This window comes from Ochlerotatus camptorhynchus, unplaced genomic scaffold (genome assembly GCF_037179485.1).
Source record: "Ochlerotatus camptorhynchus isolate MF236.1 unplaced genomic scaffold, CSIRO-AGI_Acam_v1.1 ptg000493l, whole genome shotgun sequence".
In the NCBI taxonomy this organism is placed as follows: Eukaryota; Metazoa; Arthropoda; class Insecta; order Diptera; family Culicidae; genus Ochlerotatus; species Ochlerotatus camptorhynchus.
In genome coordinates this window covers 582935-610218 of record NW_027040978.1, presented here as the reverse complement: position 1 = coordinate 610218, position 27284 = coordinate 582935, and the positions used below count along the sequence as shown (strand labels likewise).

General features: G+C 42.0%; 1 protein-coding gene across 3 annotated transcripts in view; it reads left to right on the top strand.

Annotated features, from left to right (window-relative positions):
• Cdep (Chondrocyte-derived ezrin-like domain containing protein) overlaps positions 1-27284 on the top strand; it is a 221103-nt gene that overhangs the window by 179730 nt on the left and 14089 nt on the right. For 2 of the 3 annotated variants that reach the window (XM_065235512.1, XM_065235511.1), the window contains exons 8-9: positions 7485-7597; positions 8006-8395. In XM_065235512.1, coding sequence (XP_065091584.1) covers positions 7485-7597; positions 8006-8395 — 503 coding nt within the window. Of the gene's footprint in view, positions 1-7484; positions 7598-8005; positions 8396-12199; positions 25932-27284 lie in introns of those variants that run through there. The other variant, XM_065235510.1, reaches the window with a different exon arrangement.

Sequence of the window (27284 nt, the reverse complement as noted above, 5' to 3'; positions counted from 1 at the left end):
CAATCAATTCCAGTAAAATTGTGGGTTCTTTAAAAAAATCCCGAATTTATCCACCTATGGTGTGATCAGACCCTTCTTACTTATTCAAGTTTATTTATTTTATTGTCATTATCAGTGACCAAGCCCCCCACCCCCGTGTCATCCAGTGACGCTACGCCACTGCCTGGGGGTACCCGGAATATATCCGGGTGTAGTCTATTTGGTGAGGCTACCAATCACCTTATCATCGTATTTTAATGTGATTTAATGGGTTTTAATTCAATTCATATTCAAGCAACTTCCCCGGGGTACCCGGAACATGTCCAAGTGTGTCCAATGTGGTCTGGAACACTTAACACGACTTGCATTGATCTTATTTTTGAATTCTGTAGTAATTTGATGTGTCGCATGATGGTTTTAATACGTTTTCCGTTAAATCCAGCGTGAAGGCCCATATTCACCGGATCTTATTCCGGCCATATCTCCGGAACCGGTTCACCGATTCCAAAACCGTTCAATAGCGTTCAATAAGACCCCAAGATCTATCATTTGGCGCCAAGTTTGTCCAAATCGGTTGAGCGGTTGCTGAGAAACGTGAGCGCATTCATTTCGTTACATACACACACCACATACACACATACACACATACACACGTACACACACACACACACAGACATGTTCCGATCTCGTCGAGCTGAGTCGAATGGTATATGACACTCAGCCCTCCGGGCCTCGGATCGATAGTCGGTTTTTCAAGTGATATCTATACCCTTCTTTGTAAGAAGGGTAAAAATACTAAGATATTCAGGGCAGTCTAGAAAATTTTAAGTAAATTTAGAAATATTTTGGGCAGTTTTTGAAACGACGGAACTTCAGTGAAAATCATAGAACTACATTAATTATTTCGTTGCGGGAGCTTAAAAAAGTTCCTGAAGTTTCAGAATAAGTTCGAAATCTTCAAAAAAGTACAGAGATCTTCAGAAACATTTCGAAAATGTCATAAAAATCTATGGAACTTAAGGGAAGATCCGAGAACTTCAGAAACTTATATGATCATTTCGGGAGCATTTCAAATAAGTTTAGTACAAGGGTAATTCCAGGGGAGTTCAGTACCATTAGTTTCACTAAATTAGCGGAAAATTTCCAGAAGTTCCCAAATTTTCAGGGAACTTTAGAGATGTTAAGAAATTTATTAAGGTTTTCACACACGTCCAGAAGTTCACGGAAGCTTTAACATTTTTAGAATTAAGTTAAATTAAATTCAGGGTTGGACAACAAGCTTCATGAGAACTGCAAACACTTTAGAGAAGTTTCGAGAACTTCAAGAAAGATATTGATCTCGCTTCTGAACTTCAAGAAAGAACAGATATTCCAGAGCAGCAAAATTACAAAAATTTTAAAAAAGTTTAGAGAAATTCAGTGAAAGTTCATGGTTTTTTTTAAAGTAAAGGTACTGATGGTCGCGTAACTGCCATGAACTTCTCAGAAATGCCTGAAGGTCCCGTTACTTTCCTTAAGGTATCTAAACTTCTTTGAAGTTTTCTTATTTTCTTTTTCTTTTTTGTTCTTAGAACATCTGTAAAGTTCCCACAATGTGTCTGATGTTTGTGGAGTTGCAGACGTGTTCCAAAATGTTTTGGTCAAAACTTACGATTTTTAAATATACCTGAAGCTATCTTAACTTCCCTTAAGTTCTTGAAACTTCTGTTGAGTTCCTGAAATTTTCTTAAATGTTAATGTTAACTCCTAAAGATCCTTGATGTTCATCGAGATTTTTCTGAAGTTTATCCAACTGTTCTGAAGTTCTCGGAACTTACCGTTAAAGCTTTCGAAATTTCTCTGAAGGCTGTTTGGATTATATTTTACAGGTGATTTTAGCAGGCTAGAGTCAATATAGTTTTTTTTTGCTCTTTAAATTTGGCGAATTATTTTCAAAAAATTGTTTTTATCACGTTGATGAGTGGAAATAAATTCCTTCACTTAGAAGAGCGCTTATTGAAAATTGGAATGTAGGTACTCGTCTATATATGAGCGCATGAGCAATCACGAGGAGGCCAAAATTCAAAATAAATTTTAACTTTTTGCATCTCCTAGGTTCGAAAATTTTATATCTTATATGAACAATACATTTTCCATTTCTTCTTTGTTGGCGAATATTTTTCAAGAGTTTGTTTTCTCCAGAAATTCCCTTATGAATTTCAGTTTTCGGAGTTGGTTACTCATGGAGTAACCGCGAGTAACCACTATAACAGGTCTGCAAGGCTCTTGAATGATTTAACGGGAAGAACTTTGCATGGAATTTTGATGAAAATTGGTATAATTCCAAGGGAATTTTGTAAAGTACCCCAAGGGAATTCTAGAATGTATTCTTTAGAAATGCAGTGGAGAATTCCAAGATAATTCTGAAAAGAATACCATGAAGTTAACTTCAGATGAATCAAATGGAGAGTTCCAAGGGAGCTATGAGTAGAATTACATAGCAATTCTGAAGAGAAATCCATTGGGATTTTAAAGAGAAGTTCAACGATAATTCGTTGGAGGAGTTTAAAGGAACTCTAAACAGATTTTAAAGTAAATTCTGAGGATGATTCCTTATAAATAGTACTGAAAATTCTGCACAATTTCCAAGAAAACTCTGACAGAAACCCTCAAAGGAATTCTGACATGAAACCTGAAGATAAATCCATAGAGATTAGTTTTAGAATATCAACTTTACAGTAGAGTACACACTTAGAAATGATTACCGACATCGGTATTTTTTACCGAACTTTCAACAGCTGAAAACAGTAAACCTCTATCTTGAAGTAAAACAGTTTGTATCGCTGCGCCATCATTATGGTCAAACTTAAACTATTTTTATCCACCAAATTATAGTCCTAATTAATCCAAGCAACTTCACTGAAGACGTCAACTCAATTGGATGCAACCCCTCCTCGATTTAATTCCTGGCTCATTGTGCTCTCATCAGATTAGATCTAGAAAGTTTCTCGAGCACTCCCATCATATTCGCCTTTAAAAACTACCGTTGCATGTCCATGTTTCAGGATGGCAAGTGAACCAGGAAAACCGGAAAAATTTTGGATTTTATTTTCACTAGAAAAAACCGAGAAACAGACGGGGATTTGAGAAATCAACCAGGAAAGTTATCTTGTTTATATGATTTAAATAACTTCTGAATTTCACATCGGTGATGATGGCAAAAGTTTTAACGAAACGGATGTCATCGTTTATTTTTTTAGTCAGGTATAAACTAATAATTTCGTTCAAGCTAAAACTTCCACACAACTAAAAATTTGCTGCAAGATGAACGAAATTTACTTTAAGTGCTTAGTAGACATGTTGCTTATTTATCTCTATTTTCTTTTTTTTTTTGAATTCATTGGATTCGGTGAAGATAGCTTCGTTGATTACATAATTGATCGAAAATCGACAGATGAAGATACCGTGGCTATTTGCTGAGTCGTTTGCAAGTACACTTATTTGGAACAGTTAGGCATTCGTTTAGTAGAGCGAATCTTTTTCCTCCTAGCTTCAAACTATTTTAGCTATGTTTTCGAAGATAAAATTAATTCAAATGGGGGAAGTCAAATACAAAAACAATTTGTAGCTGATTTTTTATCGATATCGTCGAGTAATCTAGAACTTTCGAGTGTGTACATCGTGGGACCGTTTTTCATATTCTTTTAGTTTCTCACTTGATTCGCTCTACTGCTGTCAATTCTGAGTATATGTGCAGTCATCTTCTTGGTTGAATCAACACTTGTTAAACTGTCTTTTAGCATCCAACCATGGCTATTTTTCTGCTCACATGAGTGAATGAATTTACCACTAATTGATTCATTTAAAATCGGTCAAAATGCTCTTTCATCCAAAACACACTCGGTTGTCGACAGAAGCCACTCTCGATGTGCGTCACGCGATCGTCTGTTTACTCGTCAGCAACCATTGTGTGGTTCACAAATAATATTGTATTTATCATTTGCACACCTTTGTTTTTGATAGATCATTGTGACCCACTACCTAACGGAAAAATATACCCCATTTAAATCTGGAATAACGCCGGAACAAGGTAGCCAATTCCAGTTTTCCTAGAACATAATGTAAAAACTGGAAAATTGTCCAATTCTTGTGAGACCTCAAGCTCCAAAATCGGTTCAGAATTGACGAAGTTGTTTTTTTTTCTAAATGAGAAATCAGTAGTTGGGGGTTTGAAAGCTTATAAGCTACATGAAACCAAGCATATATAATGCCATTTACCGATTCATAATCAAATTGATAAAGCAAACCGGTACACAAAACGCGGTTTATATGTGTCCAACCGTATTTTTTGGAATATTACATAAATAACATATATAATGATCTTTACCGATTCAGACACGAACCGGTAAAATTAACCGGTACAAAAAAATTGTTGTCTAGTGTCCACTCATATTTTGTTGAGAAATTTCATGAAGTTTATTAAGCATATTGAATACATTACATATAGAATTTCCTTTACCGGTTCATACTTGAATCGGTAAAATGAACCGATACATAGAAACTAATTTTTTTAATACCATGAAGTTAAATAAGCATAATGAATACATAATTGAGCGTACAGGTGTCCTTAAATTTGAGCAAAAACAGCTTTAAAAGCGCAATCTAAAGAGATACGTTTCTGAATTTCTGACTGCTGAATCATCATAAATGTATCAATTATTGGAACAATGTTGGGCTTATTTGGTTTGGTGTCAATGTGAGAGTTGAACTTAAGTTTGTCATCAATAATCACGCCAAGATATTGTATCTCCCGAACGCGATCAATAGTCTCATCATCAATTACAACAGAGACGTTCTCATTTACTCGATTCCGCGAAACTACCATAAATTTAGTTTTACTTGTATTCAATTTCAACTGCTTATACTCCAACCATCTACTTAGAGAACGCAAATCTTCATTCAAGTGTTAAACGGCATCATCTAAATCCTTATCTGCAATGAATAACATAATATCATCTGCAAAAAGGTTAATGTCGCAAAATCGTAAAACAAGTCTTAAGTTATTAATATACATAATAAATAACAGGGGCCCTAATACACTTCCTCACGGGACTGGAAACAGAATAAATAAAAAACAGTCCGTTGAGTTCTGACAGACAAATAGCTATCAAACCATTTATATGCAGTACTCGTAATACCAAAGCGCTTGATTGATCTTAACAATAAGGGTCTTAATTGTTTCAAAAGCGCGTTTAAGATCCAAAAAAATCAGCAACAATCGTATCTTTACACTCCACGTTATTTTTCCACTTCGCTAATACCAAATTCAACGCGGTTTCACAAGAATGACCTTCCCGATATCCCGATTGTTCTGGTATCAACAAACTGTAACTATTTAAATGCTCCAACAGCTGGCCTTTAACAACAAGTTCTAAAATTTTCTCTAATGTGTGCAACATGTTGATGGGACGAAACTCTTCGGCTTTAATCGTTCCAACAACTTTTTGAATAGGGACCACTAAGGATTCCTTCCAAATTTGTGGCACATGTCCAGTTTGTAATGATTCATTAATAAGGTCCAGCAAGATGTGGCCAATGACATGAAAGCAATCTTGAATAACTCTAGCATTAACATTATCTACTCCAGCCGATTTTCCTAATGAAAAACAAATAACTCTAAGTTCATCTAATGTAATTGTAAGAGGTATTTGAGAAAAACGCCTTTTCCTTGAAAAACTTTAATATCTTGAAACATAATGAACTAAACTTTTTGAAATTTTGCTCATTTTTAGTCATAATAAAGATCATTCATATTATACTAATTTTACTAAAACTCGTCCACTAGGTATAAAGTTGAAAATCGTGCGTTTTACTAAAATAAATCTAACTTCAGTTCAAAAATAAAACGATCAATTAATAATCATCTGTTTAACTTCCAACCAAGAAATTAAAAAAATATATCTATTCAGAATGTTTAAAAAAAAGTTCCACTAGGGTGTTCGCTCAATTTTGCGATACATTGTATATAATAGGATGGTTCAGAATATCAATTTTGCTCCATCAAGGTTCAATCGATGCTCCCAAAATTTGAGCTCATTTGGATGTGAACTCATACTGCACTGGCCCTTTGAAGTTTATATGGGAATTACTATTAGGAAAGTGAACTTTTTGTTCTGAACGTCGTAGCACTTCGCCATAAAGATTTACGGAAATGCTTGCTTTCTGCTCTTATGCGAAATTTTATTAGCAACAACTTTGCAGAATACCACTTTTTGATTAGACTTCAAGGTAATTAGTTACTGATTGATTTCGAATGCGATAACTTTCCGATATGATTAATCGACTGCTTTCAGGGCAACACTGCATCTTGCACTTTTGACATAGTAGCTTATTATATTATATAATGGCATTTATCGGTTCAAAATCGAATCGGTAAAATGAACCACAAAACACATTTTTAGTGGTACCAACAACCTCCCATATATAGGAAGTAGTTTACTTTAACGGTTCCGTAATGGGTGGGCCAGATGCCAGATCAACGGATTTTTGTTCACGAATAATGTGGAAACCCTCTTTTTTGAACCCTTGTAACTTTAATAATAATGATTTTTTTAAACTGTTAGTTCGTAAAATACTTCCAACAATTAACTTTTTGTTGCATCATGAAATATCTAATTTGATATTGTATGGATTAAACTAAAAGACGGTGTCCACTTTTTTCGTGAACGAAAATTTGCAAATGTGGCATCGTTGTTAAGAGGATCCGTCACTTATTGAAACCTGTCTATATTTTCAAAGAAGGCTTGCAATCCCGGTTTATCGGTTAGCATAACATCAAAAGCCGTATCCTTAACAGAATAGGCCCATCAGTTTAATTCGTATGTTTCCAAGTAAGTTTCCGAACTTTTCGAATTGCCATTTTTAAGTTTTTGCCGAATCGTAACCGATTTATTTTGAATAAACACACTTCATTGTACAATACACCCTTCATTCATTTGATGTTCACCTTCCATCAATTTCTGCGAAAATCCTTCATATAATTCTAATCACATTCCATCCAGCAACCCTGGATCCCTGAGCAGCGGTTCACATTTTCCGCTCTTCACAATCCCCGATCTACATTCACACCTTCAAGTTTGCAAAATGTGTGCTTTTCACGCTCTGTTCTTTCTCTAACTCCCATAAAAATGGTCATAATATTACATTATAAGAAATTATGTGTGTGCGTGATCTCATTTCTTTCCGAACCTGTCATTCCCATTTAATCGCACACCACCCATAACCCACTTTCAATTCACTTGCTCTTTCTTCAATCCTCCTTCGAATCAATACCGAAATAATCCCACCCCTTCAGCTCGGGTGCTGCCGCGTCTACGCTATTCCTTTAGAACTACCACTATTTATTAAGATTGAACCAAAAAAAAAAAAAAAAAAGACAACCAAATTGTTGCTCTATTACTCTACTGTTGTTTATCTCTTTCTTCTTTTGTTCTTTTCTTCTCTTTTTTATATCCAATTACAAACAGGTCTCAGTCTTTCCGTCAGGGTCCTCTACATTCAAGTAACCGAAGTCAATCACGCACTTCATGTAATGTGAATCAAAGCATCTCGGCTCATCCTTTACTTCCAATCGAAACCGGTTTGTATTGTTTTGTTTTGTTTGATTTGTTTAAAATTTTTTCTGATATTTGTTGTTTACTATTTCGTTTTTGTTCTTCTGTTGTGTCAATTTTGATTTGGTTTGGTTTGCTTTGTGTTGATTTTGTTCTTTGATTAATCCACCTTGTAGTTGTCTTTGCACTTTGTACAAGAATGTCAAACGATAGCTTGAAACTCTTAGTCTGAGTAACAGTTGAACATTTTAAGCAAATCAAAAATAAAATGTAGATTTCAAAAAACTAAAAAAAAACGAAATAGAGTTGTTTTCATCTTACACAGTATTTTACTTTAAGCATTTTTGGATGTGATTCTGTTCGATGCCTTGTTGCGTGTGCGAAGGTTGATCGGATCGGGCTAATGTTTGGCGTGGTTGTTTTCTATTTTGTAGCGGAATGGGAACGTCGCAGTCAGAGCAACGCCTTGAGGACGCCTTCTCAGATGAGGAAACCAGTGGATATGGGGGAGGATCACCGACCCGCCAGTCCTACCGGACAGGGCAATCGTTCTCAGCTCACGGAAGCCCAGGTGGAGACCTATCCGACGAGGAGCTATGCCCAAATGGGGGGCCTGGGAACATCGGGGCCAATGGACTCATCCACGGCGGTGGACCATCATCAGGTGGGCCACCTCCAGCAGGACTCGAGTCGCTCTGTGTCTCCGGGGGGCACCTGGAGTTCTCCGTACCACCTCAACAACAACAACAACAACAACAACAGCAGCAGCAGCCATGCGCGAGAAGCCGATCGGGCTCGTGCACGTCAAGACGGTCACAGTTCCGGTGAGTGGATGAATCTCTTTTACCTTTGAAGGTTTCTATCGCTATTTTGATTATGATGGGAATGCGGGATTTTAGTCAAATTTTGGTTAATTCATTTTGATTTAACATCTGGACATGGTTTGGTTTATAAATTTCTGTCAACAACACTATGCATAATCAAGTAGACTGATTATATGATCCTACGAGCTCCTTAGAACGTTAGTGGCCTCATGGTTGGATTCGCTTCTGCACAAGTGCCTTACATTACAATAAGTTTTCTACGTAGTAGCAAATCTGAAATTTTGGCTGGGAAAGTTCTAAGAAACTAAGAGACAAATCCGTACAAGAAGCTTGCTAACAGGGCTATGCATTTTCGAAACAGAGAAAAGAAAATGAACTCTCCGCAGAATCGCTTCATTTCGTGCAATATCATTTTCGTGTAAGTCATTGTGTTTCTTGTTATCGAGTCACGATGAACATTTCTCCTCAAACATGACTTGACTATCGCTTGTTTCGTTCGTCAAGTGCTTCAGTTCATTTCATTTGAAGCAAATACTTGTTTCAATTGACGCAATGAATGACTTGAAAACTGCTTCCTTCGTTTTTTTTCACTTTCAGGTTCATTCGACTTGTCACGCATCGCGTCGTCAAGCATAAAAATATAGTATCCGCATCCGGATTATGTGTAGTAATAATATATTATTTCATGTTAAACGAAAATTAAATTAATGAGGCCATTCTGGAGTCCAAGATGGCGGCCATCGGGGTCAGGAAAAGTCTCAAATATGCGACAATATTTGGTAGGGTAAATTCGGAACGGGGACGACGCGAAGATGCCAAAAATCGATATCCGACGCCATTTTGAAATCCAAAATGGCGGCCATCGGGTTTCAGAAAAAGTGTCAAATACCCTACAACAGGATGTTTTCCTCGATATTTTCGGAACGGAGATGGCACGTAGATGCTGAAAATCGATACCCGACGCCATTTTGGAATTCAAAATAGTGACAATTGGTTTTCGGAAGTGTCAAATACCCCAAGATATTGGTATTTTAGAAACGGGAACAACGCGTAGATGCAAAAAATCGATATCCGACGCTATGTTGGACTCCAATATGACGGCCATCTGGTTTCGGAAAAAAAGTGTCAAATACCCTACAATATGGTTATTCTCGGAACGAGGACAACGTGTAGATGCCAAAAATCGGTATCAGATACCATTTTGGAATCCAATATGGCGGCCATCAGGGTTCAGAAAGCGTCAAATACCCTACTATATGGGTATTTTCGGAACGGGAACAACGTGTAGATGCCGAAAATCGATATCCGATGCCATTTTGGAATCCAATATGGCGGCCATCAGGTTTCATAAAAAGTGTCAAATACCCTAATATCAGGGTATTTTTCGGAACAGGGACCTTTCCGATTCCCACGACGCGTAGATGCTGAAAATCGATATTTGTCGCCATTTGCAGGCCGTTTGGCACATCATCTGGAATCGGAAGGCACCATCTTGAATTTCAAGATGGCGTCGGACATCGATTTCTGGCTTCTAGATGTCACCCCGATTCCGAAAAACTCACATTGATCGGTATTTGACAGTATTTCACAGTTTCTCTGAACCAAAGCTGCCATCTTGGATTTAAAGATGCTGTGACATCGATTTTTGGCATCTACGTCTCATCCCCATTTTGCAAATAATCATATTTTAGGGTATTTGACTCTTTTCCGCAAATCGGAAGTCCCCGTCTTGGATTTAAAAATGACGTCGGATATTGATTTCCGGACTCTAGACCATCCCGATTCCAAAAATACATTATTGATGGGTAGTTGACAATATTTCCCATTTGTTCTGAAATAGGAAGCCGCCATCTTGGATTTATAAATGGCGTCGCATACCAATTTTCGATCTGTAGACTTTATACTGATTACAGAAATGTCAATATTGATGTGTATGTGTCTGTATTTCCACTTTTTCTTAAGTCGGAAGCCGTCATCTTCGATTTTATAATGGCGTCGGATATCGATTTTCATCCTCTAGGCATCATCCCGATTCCAAAAATACCTTTATTGATAGGTATTTGACAGTATTTCTCACTTTTTATTAAACTGGAAGCCGCCATCTTGGATTTAAAAAGGGCGTCGCAAATCAATTTTCGATCTCTAGACGTCAGCCCGATTAAAAAAACACCCATATATGATGGGTAAACAAACCACCCGACAATGATATATTTGACATCCACGTGCACAGATCTATGCGCATACGCATACGAGTGAACAATCAATAAAAGTCATAAAAACTGCGCGAATTTGGAACGAACAGCTTCGCTTCAATACAAAAGTAAGTTCATTTGACAATGAAAGAAGAAATGAACACGAGTCAAGCCAAAACAAACAGCATGGAAACTGATCGAAAGTGGTTCTGTTGATGTTGACAGGGATCTGCTCGAAGAGAAGACATAATGACTTTTAATTGAAAGTGATGGTTTACAGCTTCATCGTCAGTTGATGATTTTCGATTGAAAGTGACTTTGAGGGGCCCTGCTTGCTAGTAGAGCAGTTCCACGCCAAATTTCGAATCGGAAAAACTCGACCTTATCCGATTTGCATGAATCTTTGCATAATTGTCTGTTAAGGGCAATTATTCACATTTCCTCTAAAATTCGACAATTTTTACTTAAAATAAATATCGCAACAATTTTTTTTAAAACAATCAAGATCGCCATTTTGTAAATTTTACAAAATCCAAAATGGCAAAATTTTAGCAAAACTGTTAATCATTGGCCATAACAAACAATTATGCAAAGTTTCATACAAATCGGAGAAGGTCGATTCAAAAATTATTTCTTATTTTGGATGAGCCGTTTTCGTGCTATAATTTATACAAACATATCTAATACACCCTTTTGAAAAATTAGGCGTGTATCAAATGGCCGGCACAAGCTTGGTTCATTGCCCCTAGTGAACAATTGGACGAAGTTTCATTAACTTCAGAGAGGGAAAAATAAAATCGATTCGTCAGTTGGCGTGGAACTGCTCTACACTGAAAACGAAACTTACTCAGAGAGTGAGTCACTTCTACTCAGTTTGGTAGTCACTTTTACTCATTCGTATGAAGAAATTTCATAAACCGTAGGCTACTCAGCGCATGAGTAACCAACGCTTTCTGAGAATTCTCCATTATAATGAGTAAACGTGATCTGAGTAAGATTCGTTGTCAGTGTACTTTGAACGTCTCTCTAAAGCGATCCTTCTATTAAAAAAAATGCTTACAAAGACTTATCTTCCTCACTTATTCCTCTTCCAAACATCCACTGGAATCTTTCGGAGCTAGAAAGTATGTACGTCTACTGCGAACAATTCACGAGAGAATCATTAAAAATTTTCAAGAGGGGTAAAGATTCCCACCTACAGTCACATCCCAAGTAACATTGCAGGTTTTATCGCGGTTTTATAGCATTCTACAAGTCTAAATCATGGTCTACAGAACACAAAAGTAGAGAATCTCCTACTTTATGCTTTCTCAGAGGTTCAAATTGCAAGGTGTATCGAAATTCTCCCCTGTAAAGAAGGCTTACGAAAATCTTGTTTCCATGTTCAAACATCATGAAGATATAATCAGTCTACTGAGTCATCATCAGTCACACACACACACACACACACCTACACATTTATGAGTTGGATCGCAGTGTAAGTTATGGTTTTTAAGTTTCAAAGCTAAGTGCCACCCGATAGTGATCGTACCCGTATCCTGTATTGTTGTATATTCTCCCCTTCTTCGCGTGTACCGTATTTCTCGGACGGGTCGATGGGACTGCCCGGTAGGTCTGAGCCACCACAGCTATGCCACTATGTCCCCCAGTTACATTCATCGCAGCCACAAATATACCACGCAGCCGCAGCAGCGTCGGGCCTCAGTAGGGCCACTGGGCCAACCGGGGGATCGCAGCAGTTCTATGGGGGAGACAACGGTCTCCTCCACCAGCCGGGAGAGTGTTTTGTCGCCGGCGGACATTCGCACGCGACGCTCTTCGGCAATCCAGCCTCAGCCGGGAGCCAGCAGCTCTCAATCCCGCAATGCCACACTAGTCCATTATAACAATACGAGTACCTATTCGATGTCTAAGTCGATCAGTACCGGAACCGACCTGTCGGACGATATTGCCGATAACATTATCTATTCGGACATTAACGATCTCTACCAGCGCAAGCAACGGTCTGCGCAGATTACTATCAGTAGCTGTGCTATCGTGAACGGCGGGAACGTTAGTGCTCCAGAAGACGAAGACGAAATCATGGATGAGGTCATCGATGAGAATGCCATCCGTCAATCGTACGCAGATGACGATGAAGACGAAGACGAAATCGACATCCGCTACGCTACGGCAACCCAAATCAAAGCCATGACGGGTGGAGGCAGCATTCCGGCCCCATCCAACGTTTCGATCAGCAATGTTAAAAGCAATACCGTCGTCAGTGACGATCTCTATGCCACGGTTAACCGAAAGAGCAAAACCAATAAACAACAGCAACAACTTCAGCAGCAGCAGCAGCAACAATCACAACCAATGCAAACTACCACTACGCATCTAACCGGTAAACACTTCAGCGACGAGTTTATAGACGATAGCATTAGAAACTACAATAGCCATACCAATATAAGCACCAATGTAAACGCCTCTAGCTCCGGCCATCTGAACATGGCCAACGGCGAACTGTATCCCAGATCTTCAACCCATTTTGACGACTATTATGGCGGTAACCGATACTCCGACACATCGGACTACTTCAGTCACAGCCAACCGCACTACTCCCACTCGCCGAATTCGCACTCGCTAGCCACGACTATAACGCACAAGAACGGACTTACCGACGACGACGAACGCTACTCCTCATCCCATCCACCCCCGATTCACCCACGAACCTCCCAATCACTACCCCGAAGCTCCGAACTCGCCAAAATCGATTCCCTGGATTCGTCCTACAGCGGTGGCGGAACCGATCATAACTTCATCGGTCACCACTCGCTCAGCAACCTTCCCAGTTCCGCCAAAGTCACCAGTGACTATCTCCATTACTCCTCTCTCCTGCAAAAGGCCGACGACGGAATGAATAGTAAGAAGACTTCCTCCGAACGGCTAGAGTACGAGCTATCAAACGCCAACATCTACTCTACCGTTCAGTACAAAGTCGGTTACGACGACCAAGACGAATACGACGACGACTACATTGGCGGTGGCTATCCGAACGGTGTCGTTGGGAAGGACGTCTGGCGGCGAAGTACCTCGTGCAAGGAGCTGTACGATTACAACTACGACGGCGCCGAGCCAGACTTTACGCTACTGGAGCGAGAGTTCCTCACGTCCGAACGGATCGACAGTCCCGTAACGCGGTACGACGACTCGCGACACTCGATGTACGTTCAGAAAAATCACTCCACGGATGTCAGCCAGGAGTTCCTGGCCAACGAAGGGAAGGTTTACTCCTCCAGTTACCCCGGAACGACCTACAATACGATCGATCACAACAGCTACAAACGTCTTCTAGGGCAGTACTATTCGAACTTTGAGTACGGCTCCCAGGATGACATCTCGCACGATAGCTACGAACTGTTGGAGAAATCTGAAGACGATATCTACAGCAAGGTGAAAGCTCAATCAGAGGCCCATACGCGATCATGCTCGCTGGACTCCGGAAACTACATTCCAACGGATGACGAGAGCTACTCAGAGCACCATTCTCATCATGTCTCTCGGTACGCCAAGTATCGCACCAGCTTGGAGAGCAAATCCAAGAGCACTGCAGATATTGACGACTTGGACGACATCTTTCTGATGGAAGATCCGAGGGACCTTCCGAGAGAAAAGTTAAGCGTCAAATCGGATGGAAACTTCTACAAGCAAATCAAGAAAACAATGGGATCCAGGACTTCCAGTCCGGAATCGCGCAGCGATTGCTACGAATCCAAACTATCCAAAAGTAGTGATTCCAGCAAGAAATCCAAAGACAGCGTCTACCATACCGATAGCAATAAAAAGTCCCGAGAAACTCTGAAGAGTAAATCCGGATCCGGGTTCAACTCTCGTACATCCAGTCAAGATTCTCGTGACTCCTTCGGAATGGATATATTGCTGACTAAAAACTACGAAATGCCTACAACGACCAGCAAAAAAGCTAAATACCTAAGTAAGCGCTTCGACAGCAGCTCGCGGAACTCCAGCCAAGATTCCAAGAGTGACTACTACGATGCCAATGAGCAACCGATCGAACTGGAAGATCTGGAGTCGGACGAAATCTACTCGCGACCCAAGATCCATTCCCACGAACACATTCCCGGCGAAATTGGAATTCCCGTCAAGGACGTCCCTGCCGGTTTCTACGATAATCAAATCTACTCGTCGACGTTCCCCAGTGCTCAGACGAAGCCTCCGACCAAGGCAACCTCGCACGTGACCTCCATCTCGCTGCAGAACGTCGAGCTGGATCGTAACGCGCGCAGCTACTCCGCCTACAAATCGCCCGACCCGGTACTGCTTCAAGCGATACCAAAACCAATTGAGAAGCAACCTCCGAAGGCGACACACATCTGGCCGGAAGAGATCGAAGGAATACCGACCACCATCAGCAATAGCAGCAGTGATACCCAGCGGGTCGACCGTACGCGAGCCTTCCGCAAAAAGTCCGACAGTGAGAACATTTTCAGTTTCGACAAGGAGAAAATCGAATCCTTGACCAGCAGCATGAACGACGAAACACCGACTACGGCAATCTTGGTGGAAGCCAAGGCGAAAACCAGTCCCGACTACCCATTAACTCCGGAACTGTTGTCGGAGTTTGATAAACAAAAGATCGAATCACCGCATGCCCTTCCGAAGCAGACTCGCAAGGAAGAACTGATGGCGAAGACCCATTTCGAAGAATACAACCCCAAACTGATCCTAGATGCTCCTATTCCGGGAGTCCTCACCTATACCCACGCCACGGTCGAGAGGACTAAATCTGACCCCAACTCGTTGGCAAATCGCCCTCGGCTCGGACCAAATTCGCGTCGCCACACTCTGATGCATCAAAAGTCGATTGACCTAACTCCGGCTGACTCCAGCGAGGAAGAGTACCTCTACAAACAAATTCCCAGCGCTCCTCCCCTTTGCAAGACCCACGGTAGTCACTTTGAAATTCCTCAAACCTACGATATAAACATTCCGACCGTCGAGCTACCTCTGAACGGGTTCGAAGTTCCCAAGAGCTTTTTCAAAGAGTACGATCGACGAGTTCACAAGGTGCTCAAAGATGACATTCCTTACGTGCTTCACAAACGTCACATTATGAACGGAACTGCTCCCTCTCCGTCGCAAGAGAAGCAGCATCGATATCCGAAACCGAAGAGTCCCAAGTCTCCCAAGAGTCCTAAATCTCCCAAGTCTCCCAAATCCCCAAAGATCGAAGTTCGAGATGTTTCTACACAGAAAGAAAACACTTTACGGGTCCAGGATGACTACGAAATTGAGCCCGGCGAAAGTGGGCAAGGCTTCTTGTTCACACAGAACATCGACCTCTCAAAGGTAGACCCCGTCACGCTCGAGGTAGACAAGTCCGCGCAGACCATTCAACTGACCAGCCCGAAGCGCGATATTACCAAGAAGATGGATCCCCTCTTGCTGGAGCAACTCAGCAACAAACTCAGTCAAATTGAGAGTGACTCGGCCACGAGCTCCCGAACGGACAGCAATCAACATAAGAAACTTGAACCCAAACCTGTTGAGCTGCCCTATCTGATCGAGAAGAAGCATATCGAGTTGACGGTACCGAAACGCGTTGCAAAACCTCGAATGGCTCCGGTGAAGAATAAACCAGGTAAGGGTAAGAAGAACGCCAAAACTCGAATTACATCATTCTCGTCAGACGATGAAAGTCTGGATTCGGACGACGTTTTTGGATCGGCGGAAGCCATGCCAACCCGACTGGAATTTTCACCACCACAATCGAGGAAAGAGATCGAACCGATCCTGAAGCACGAATCCAGTAAAATGGCTTCTAATGCCTGGGCTCGTGGACAAACGATGAGCTCCACGGAGATCGAAGGATCGCCACCACAGTGCCGGAAATTGGCAGAGCTCGAAAGTCGCTACAATACGGGAACGAATCTGAACACTCACCATATGACCAGTTCGGAACTTAGGAGAATCTCCGAGCGATCGTTCTCGATTCCCAGCTCCGAAGATGAAGCTAAAAAGGAAGAGACAACGACCAAAGCGTACCACATGACGGAGAAGATCCCATCACCTATAATCGAAACCAACGAAGTCCACCGCACTGACGATGATATGTACGAAACGGCCCGTGAAGACAACTTGGGGTTCATGAAAACCTTGAAGAAAGACTTGGGTAGAAAGTTTAAAGAAGATTTGCAAGCATTGGCACCGAAAACTGAGTCCAAGCTGTCCCCTTCCCGTACAAAACTGATCGAAGAGATGATCGATTCATCGATTATTATGCGATCTAAAGGCCACGCACCGATCTTGTTTGCCCATGCTCGCTTGAATCTTAGTGAGGGATCAGCCTTTGCATCGCTTCAACGACAGAAAGCTACTCAAGATTCACCGACCTCGGGTCGTCGTGCCAAGAGTTTGGACACTCCAGTAATCTCGCTACATAAACTTCCACCGATGAATGCATTCTCATCGAAAGACGATACCGTGGGTTACGAAGAGGAAGCGGAAATCCTGGAGGTGAAACCCCTGCAGAAGAAGGAGCAAACCATTGAGGAAGAACTAGATGAATCTGTGCACTCGTGTGCCGACGCAATCGTAGTTACCGATAATAAAGCGTCTCGGCAGACATCCACCGTCGACGAAGAGGTTAAGATGGTCCAGATCGATGCCGACGAGTTGGAGCTGTTGGATAGATTAAAGTACATCGAAAAGATCGAACTTCAAGGAGTGAAGATCAAGGAGAAACGTAAAACGAAAACCAAACTCAAGAGTGGAGATCAACTGATCCTGGAGATCCCCAGGTACAAGTTCGAACCATTTAGTTCGGGAAACAGTTCGCTAAAGACGTCACCAGCGATCAGTCGTGCAAGTAGTGTCGAAAGTACAGGTAAAGGTCGCCAGAAAACCGATAGTGGCACGCAGACTCCTACCGGAGGGCAATCGGCAGTCAAGCAGAAGTGCAAATCAACCAGTCCCAAAGGATCGGAGAAGATTCCACAGCCGAAGCGGCGCGCTTCGGATGAAATCAAAAATATTTCCTCGAACGATATTTTACGAACCAAAAGCCAAGAGACATTAGGTAAGAGATCAAGCAGTAAGGAGAAATCAAAGTCGCTGGAGAAGATGGAGTTGAAGCGACTGGGAAGCAAAGAGAAGAAGTCAGTCGTGGAAAGTGAGTTGGAACGAGCTAGGCGCAAGGAACGACAGCAGAAGTTGTATGAGTCGGCAATGAAACAGACGATCAATCTGTTGAGTCCGGTAAAGGATCAGTTGCCTCAATTCCCAGCACCGGAGGACAAAATATCGGTCAAAACCGAAGGCGATAAAATCATCATCGATGCGGAAGTGAAATCGAAACCGGAGGACCTGGTGTTCATTGCCAAGGCTCCTCGGAAGCTGGATTGTTCTCTGGCGAAAATAAGTCGCAGCTTTGAGGATCAAAAAAGCGTAGAAAAACTGGATAAGGCCAGTCGTAGTTTTGATGACCGTGGCAAATCGTTCGATGACCATTCGGATCGTTCGGCTGCTGATGACAGCAGCAGCATCGTATTGAAATCACCGGCAAAGTTGTCCAAGAGTCAAGAGCTGAAGCAGATAATCGAAGGCTCGGTGGTTCACAAGAAGATTGAAGGTAAGTCCAAGAGCTTGGAGAAGAAATCGGAATCGCAGTATTTGGATATTGAGTACAAAACGCGGAGTCTCGATCAGAACTATATCGACAACTATGCGGAAACTACTTCACCCGATTCGGAAGGTCAACCCCATTCGAGGAATCAAGAAGTGGTTAAGGTGGATGTGCATCGTTCGAAGATTGAATCTGACTCGGAATATACGCGGGGAAGGAAATCTACGGATAGCGATAGCAAATCCGCGGACGATCGTTCACGATTCGATAAAGGAAAGAGCCTGGATAACAACTTGAGCAATGGAAAGGATAAGGCTCCAGCAATAGAACGTCGTTCTCAATCACAGCCAGATGAATTTACCGGAGAAATCGACATGCAAGACATCATTACCGAACGAAGAACGCTAGACCTCATGAAAAGACGGTCGGAGGAAAGGACATTCGACTCGACTAGCACTCTGACGGATAACGAAGATCAGAAACCGTCCAAGGCGGGAAGTGAAGAGTCATTGACTGAGGTAAGTGAAATGAAAGGAGATCTGAAGGATTCCTATTTGCCTTGTCGTGTACCAACGATTGAGTATGAAGAACCATCGATCGAGGAAGAACTAGAAGTCGAACAAGAGCAGAAACAGGAACAGCGCCCAAATAAGAAGGAGATCATGGGAAAACTCAACCTGGAGAGAAGCCGAAGTGATGAAACAACTTCTTGGGTCACCATCGGTAGCGAAGAATACACGGGAACTGATGGAATTAGCCAACCGGAAATGGAAGAAACAGAAGGAGGACGAAAAATGGAGAGTCAGGCGACGTTTGACGATATCAAGGATATCACCATGCCGGAATCGGAAGTATCTACATCAGATGTTACCATCATACAGACGAAGAAGAGTACTTCTGATAAACCATTCGACCGACCATTGCCTCAAATTCCCGAAAAGAAAAAGAAGAAGGATAAATCCCCGACTCGCGAAGAACCGAAGGTCATTCAAGATGAAACGGAAGGCAAACAGGCATCTGAGCGTAGAGGAGATTTCCTGCGACTTTCCATAGAGCGGTCTCGTAGTTCAGATACGGGATCAAGCCGTGAGAATGAAAACAGTCCCGTCCGACAGGATTCTAGTACTCCCCGTGGAAAAGGATCTCTAGATGAGGAATCCAGCTTGAGTTGTTCGATTGCAAGACCTTTGGGAATATCGCAGGATATGGATTCGATGGACCACATTAAATGTCACGAATTGAGGGAAGCCATGCTGAAGATGGAAGAGACAGAGGACGTTAAGACTCCTACGAAGAAGTTCTCGCCAACGCTGGAAAAGCAATGCCCCGTAGATCTCGGGTCCGGATCGGAATTGGACGTCGATACCGTAGAAGATCGCATTGCAAGAATTCTTCAAAGAGAAGAAAGCGAGTCCAGCTCCGATAACGGTGCTACCCAAAAGCCGAAGGTTGTCAAACCGGTTCGATCGACTCTGATCCATAAAAAGGTCTGCCGAACGGCTCAACCGAACGAAAAACAACAACAGCAGACGACGGCTGAGCTGAAAACTGGTACGCTGAAGCTTCTTAGCGCCAACGGAGACAGAAGTTCGCTGGAGTCCAAATCTAGTCTGGAGTCGAAAGGGTCATTGGGATCATTTGAAACCGAGAGTAGTTCAGGTTCGCTGGGAGCAGCTCAACGGAAAGGTGATCTAGGGCAAAAGGAAGCCATGTCAACGTGGAAACCGTTCCCCATTGAGAGTTCCGGAAGTTCCAGCGTCGAAGAGAATTGGCTTCCACCGGATCAGGAAAGCTACGAGAGCTACGAAATCGCCACGGAAACCATCGAAATACAGCGAGTTGCACCTCCCGACGAGAAAGAATCCTCACCTGATGAGCAGAAGGAAAGTGATTCGGACTTTCAAGACGAACTAAATGACTTTCCTGCCACTTTCGGTTACCCGGAGATGACTTCCACGCTGGGTATCACAATGAACCCGGTGGATATTCTGGGTTATGGAACTGGATTCACTATTGGTCGAACTTTGTCAAGAATCTCCGAAAGAAGTACAAATTCGGAAAAATCTAGCGCAGAAGACAACGAAGCGGAGAAATCCAGCCTTGAGGACTTGAGCGTCCATGACGAATCGGCTATTTCCAGCGAACATCAGGCGAGTCTTAGCTCGGATTTGCATTCCAACTCCAACCCTGCGTACATTTCGGATGCCGATCGTCGAACATCTGCTGAAATGCCGGACATACCATGCGATTCTGCTGCAGCGGAACGTCTGTCAGAGATTTACCAGAATAACGTTGTAAAAAGTGGTCGCTTCACGGTATCGAATGTGTCGGATAGTACTACTAAGGAGGAAGAGAAGCCCAACTTGCAGTTGTTGTCTATCGGTGGAAGTCAGGATTCGGAAGATTGGCCTTTGCCGGAGATACCTTACGACAATACTCCGATCGAGAAATATGATACCTGCTTTATTCCACCTTATCCGGATAAACCGTACCCGAGACACCAATGGGCAGGTTCAGCTGCGACTGGTCAATCTCAGGAATCGGAGAACTGGCCTACTCCACCGTCGAGTATGCTAGATACTCCAATTGTTGAGAATGTCCAAACGTTCCGTGTTTGTGAAGCACAGCACCCTACCCAAGTGATGGTCGAATCGTATACCGAACCAACCGGAGACGATGACTCTGACCCGGACTATGCAGAAGTTCCTGACGAGGCTCCTGAACCTCCTAAGCGGGACTACAGCCTCGCAAATATGTCAAAAGCCAAAAACAGTGTAACGGGATCTCCTTCGCTATCGATGGTGGTTCCGTCCGAAAATACGGCCTACCTGATGTCTGCAACGAGCGAACCTTCGCCATACGAAGGTTACGAAACCAACACTTGCCTGAGTAGCGCCCTAGGGCCGGCCAGTTGTCTACGCACAACGTTCGATGCCTGTTCGAGTCAGAAATCTTTCTCGAATCAAGGGATGGCCAAGGAGACCAGTCCTGACAAAGTCATTATATCGCAACCAACGAAATCACCACAAAACCTAAGTCCAATCACCGACGATGATTTCTTCTTCAACGATGAAGTCTTCGGTCCGGGAACAGTCAAGATCGAAATATCTCCCGATGACAGTAAGCCTTCATCGGACTTCACGGTTCAGCAGAAGTTCTCGCGAAGTTCCAACAACTCGGACACTTCGATCGACGATCTACTGTCGACTTCATGCGGAACTTACATGGAGGAAACGGTCCGTCGGAACCTGGAACCACGACGACTAAGCAACGAATCCTGCAAGAAGTGTAGCCATAGCAGTCATTCCGAAGAGGAAACCAGTTCCTTCGGAACCGATCTCGACGGAACGGTCAAGATGGGCTTGCAGCAAAAACGCTGCACCCACAGTTCTCACTCGGAGGATACTTCAATTGGTCTTAGCATCTCTGAGTGGTCAACTGGTACCAACACGGTAAGGCAGTACGCGAATCTATCCGGATCGGACAGTCTGTCGGCGGTGTCAAACCATTCCGGGAATGCCAAAAGCGAAAAATCCAATCACACCAAGAGTAGCGTAAGTTCGATTCACAAGTCTACGGAGAGCTTGGATGAGAAGAGTGCCAGTCTGTCGAGTAGCAACAATAAGCGGTTCTCGTTGGAGAATATCTCCGACGGGCCAAAGTACGAACCGTTCAGTAATTCTACGGATACGGACAAGTTTTCGTCGGGAACGAAGAGCGATGACACTACGCTTACGTTAACCGAGATGGCACAGACCATTACGGAATGGTCGACTAGTAGCAGCAATACGTTGATTGCCCAGGCAGACGCCTTGAAGCATTTGGAATCTAGAGGTGATAGACCGATGACCAGGACTACGTTTGAGTATGTTCCACTGAAGCCACCGAAAATAGTGAAAAAGCCCGGTTTGGAGGATAACAAGAACTTGCCGGCAGTTCATGCTAAGCCGAAACCGAAACCGATACCTCATGTAGAGGTGACCGTTACACGTTTTGATCCAAAACCGCCTCCACCGGATTTAATTCCGAAAACGATCGAACGGCCTTTGAAAATCCCACCCAAGATAGTAGATATGATTGAAAAGTCTCCCAAACGAGCAACTCCTCAACCGGTACCAATTCAGCAACAACCGCTGCCCCAATCGATGAGACCTGGCGAGGGTGCACCAGCTACCGATCCCGCACCTGAACCATCCATAGCTAATAGTAAACGAAGAACCTTGGAAATGATGTCTCAGCGCTACGTTAGCCAAGATTTCTCCGAATCCGAACCCTTCAGCGAAAAGCTCTACAGTCAACAAGAGAAGCATACCGAACGATACCAGAGCCAAGAATTTGTCACTCCTCCACAGAAACCACCCCGTGGAGATTCCCTACCCACTGGGACTTCGGTCCCGATGGTCGAAAAGCCACTTGCCAAGCATCACAGCTACGATGACAAGACCCTGTCGAAGTCTCAAATCCGCGAATACAAATCCTCAAAAATGCGTCACAGTCAATCGTTCCACGAACATTTGGTCTCATCCGACCTGAACAAGATTGTCGAAGAAAACATGGGCAGTTCGTCGACTACGACAACACACAGCAGTGAAGCTACAGATAACTCTTCGCCCATGTTCCCTCGACCAGAGAAGTTAATTCGCTGTTCACCGTACTATTCTAGCAGCTTAAGCTCGGAATCACCACCGATACAGCCAATGACACAACCGCCGGTACAGAAGCCTCCTCGTAGGACTTCGCTTCCCCGTAATATGGCTCCTAAGAGCCCTCCCAGCGGTAACGATACGGATAGTTCGCTGGATTTGCGACAACAGGATCCCAAGCTCCGATCCCGGGGATATCGGAAGAAACGAACGGTTCCGTTGAAGAAAAGCCGGTTAGATAATCGACCCTTAGAGCACCAGGAGAGTTCCGAGTGTTCCGAGGGGTACTTCCCTGAAATGGAATCGGGCAGTTCCGATGTTATCGAACAGCAGTATCATCGTTACCCAGACTTAGAGGAGGCGCTCGAGCAGTTACCCGAAGATTACGAGGACGAGACTTACCGAGTGGAGAGCGAGCGAGATTTCAAGAACGGAGCTGGAGTCTATCCGAGTGCGTCGTACTCGAATAAGTTCGAGGGTTTGGATATGACCGAGAATGTCGACGAGATGGGTTTTCCACGGTACGATCGGTTGGGTCATATTACAAATCCACATCTGTACAAATCGGACACTCCTTCGCCGCCGGTGAAACCTCTGAGGCAACGAAAGCGACAGGTCAAGCGAGATGAAGCGGACACGGAGTACACCGGAGTCCAGTATACACCGGAAAGCGGTAGCTGTTCGGAAACCAAGGCCGGTCTGTCCGACGATGTGTGCTACTCGAGTGAAGACAGCTTCGCGGCGGGATATCAGCATATCCTGATTGGAGGTTCCCGCTATCACAAGAACGTCGAGATACCGTATCCGGACTTTTTGTCCGACTATGAAAACGAATCGTCGTCGGCAGGTTCGTACGCTCGACGTATGGAACACGACCGGCGACGGTACGTTGAAATGGAACATGGTGGCGTCGTTCCAAGCAGCTTTCAGGACTCGGAGAAGGGTGCCGAAGGGCTAGGGTTCGATCTGAAGGCACTTCCACCTCCGATGTTTGCCGAAGAGCTCGACGACGAAGACGAAGAGAACGAGGTGGAAGATAATGCCATCTAAAACGGGTGCAAGCGAAGACTGAGTGATGCCAAATATGAACGATACGAGGAAAACGCTGAAACGAACGAATCAGACGTCGCTCCGGGGGTCAACAATATGAGGGAATGGGAAGGAAGAGCCTAATGGGGGGGAACGGAGCGACATCTATTAGTGAGATTTTATACTAACTGTCATCGAGTGTCGTCATCTCGTAGAGAGGGTCGTTTGAAATGTGACAATTTTAAACAGTAAACATTAAAAGCTATATGTCGTTAGATAATGGGTTGAAGATTTTAAATATATGCGGTTGGATGAAGGCAGTTATCGATGGATGATATGAAAAAAATATATACTCTAGCTGTTATTTCAGTCTAATCAAAGTTTAACAAATATACATAAAAAATAAATAGTCTCAAGTAAGATGCATTTATAATAACGAATAAATCATTAAAATACAAGTAGGATTAGTGATCTAAATGAAGTACCACGTATCTCATTTTCGCGCCTTTTTTGGGTTGTTTATGACTTTTGTACGGAAAATTGGTGCCAAATTGATCCATGAATCGTTTGTTTTTTTATTCCTTTGACGGATCAAATTCCAATAAATCCCAAATGGCAATTGGCAATTTGAGCTTCTACGGTATCAAACAAAGAGCTCACAAATACCACCGCCTAGAGTAAGTTTAGTATGTTATTAGCTATTGAGTTTTACTCAAAGTCAGTTGAATGTGATTGGAGTTGTTTTCAAATAAGTCGTTCGTTTGAATCGCTCTCGAGCGATCGTAGTAGCCCGGTGAACTGTTGATTTTGACACTTGCGTAGCAAGTTTATTACGTTATCTTTTTTTTTTTTTTTGCTATCCAAGTAAGCTGTGCATTATCTACATCTCTACACCTTCCGCGAGAGCGCGGGTATTCTAGGAAATAGTCGTAGGTAAAGTATTCCGACAAAGCATGCTAAACAATTGTTATACTCTCACTCAAACCATATTTAAAAGAAAATCTAAGAAATGCATTTAGGATCAGAATTTTAGATATCATACATAGGAAGGACTCACACATTAAAACAAAATGGGAACGATCGAGAAGGGTATCGAAATGAGTATTTAACAAAAAAAAAATGGGAAGCAGGCAAACGATGAAGGCCGACAAAGCAGAGAAAACGAAAGCGTCCCAAAATGTCTATTGTTGTGGTGGTTGTTAAGTGAAACAAAAGTACTCATTCGTAAAAGGTTTAAATGACTAAATCGTTTGAATAAGGAACAGCTTGTGTGTAACGAAAAGAGTTAAAACTTACCGAAAATGTTTGTTAAATGATTGTTCCAAGAAGGTTATATCTAGTAAAATGATAAGTGAAAAAAAGGAAATAATTTGCTGCTTCAAAAATACAACAACACAAGTGATAACCGTGTGTCAAAATATCTCGAGCCAAACAAAAACGAAGCTAACCTAACCGTTATGAATAATTCTGTTTGCATGGAAATTGTGTGGTGGTCTAACTACTTCTTCCAGTGTGTACCTTTTACCTGACGCAACCTGTTTTGGTCAACCCAGAATGTTTTCCTACAATTTAATAAGTTCGAATTTATTGACAGCAATTCTATCTAAAACAAAATAATAATAGAGCACTATATTATCTATTCTCGAATTAAGAAAGTTTATATTAATGATAAAGCAAGCAAATACAAGAACGATATAAAATGTTTTATAACGAATTTTTGTCTTTTGAGATGATTTAATCGAGTGATATCGATAAGTAATAACAATTAAAATTATCCATTTGAAAAAAGCAAGATACTTAACGATATAGTTTATTATAGTAATGTTGTTTACTGAAATCAAAAGATTCAAATATATTGACAGAGGAAAAGAGAACTATTACAGCCAATAAGTTTTTATTGCATAGCTCAAAGTAACCAGAGTACCGATTAGTAAGCGCAGAATAGAACAATCGATTAGAGTGGTGGTACAGTGCTGCAGAAAAAGGCTAAAGAAAGAGCGTATAAATGAAAAAAAAAAAAAACAAACAGAAATAACATTAACGAACAATTATATCATCAATCATCAATCAATCTCTTTCTATTCCCTTTTAAACCCGAGTCAAAGCCAAACAAACAAACAAACAAAAACAATTACTATTAAGTAGCAGTAGGTCTAATGGAGAGCTAAACAGTCACACAACCAAAAATCCAAAACCAAATCAGCTTTTGAAGCGATTCTATCCCGGTCAAGAATCAAACGATACTGTTGGAAAAAGAAAAAGAGAAAAAAGCAGCTGAAAAGCTAATCCAATTAGCGGCCAAAACAACAGTAACAGCAACAACCACATTCATGAGCGATTTACCTACGTGACACGAACATAACAAAATAACAATATATTGGTAATAAATAGCAAGTTTGGAAACTTTAAAGTATTTCGGAAAAATTTAAACACTTGGGTTTTCATTGGCTCCGCTTCGGTTGATGACCGGTTTTGTTTGTTCATTTTAGTGTGTGATATTTGATTCTAGATTTATTGTAGGTAGTAAGCCGCACAAACATTGGATCAGTTACTACGAGCGATAAGGTTGTTCATTTGGTCAAATCAGCTTAAAAAAAGGGCTAATTAGCTAGGAAAGAATTGCTCGAAGAAATTGATCCATTGGTTGTCAAAAAAAAAACTTCAATTGGAAAATTTGTTTGTTAATTTTAAAGCATGCTGTTGTCGTTACTTTTCTGTACAGTTTTATTTTATTCTTAGATACATTAGTTGTTGATGAAGTTGTCGGTGGAAAAATGTATTGTAGGGTTGCTTCCACTCGCTTGCTTTAAAAAAATGTTTTTTTCGAAATTGAGAAATCATTAGAATCGAAAATGGTATTTAGTACTAGTAAGTTAAAACAGCAAAAAAGGTTATCTTCCATTTAATTCCACTTAATGGAAGATAACCTTTTTTGCTGTTTTATTTAGCATTCCGCTAACAACCCAATTTCATTACTTCACTAGTAAGTTACAAGAAAAGTTTGTAAACAAGGTGTTTGACACATAAAACCTGTCATTATTTCTTTTAGTGTTTCACAATCAGCGATTTTACGATTCGCGAGCGCTCACTCTGAGTGAACGTTTACGAGTCATAAATTCGCTGATTGTGACACACTGAAGGCGAAATTGACAGGTTTTATGTGTCGAATACATACTTTCCAACCTCGTCTTGTATCTGACAAGTACAACATACCATTATAGTATCCAATGATTCCATAAATTTCGAAAAACATTTTTTATAGCGAAGAAAGTGGAAGTAACCCTGACAAATATGTACCTTTCGTTGATACAAATGCACATTCATTGGCGAATATCCATGTGTAATTCAACGTAATAATTTTGTGCTCACACGTAAACAGAATCCACTCATAAATACACATG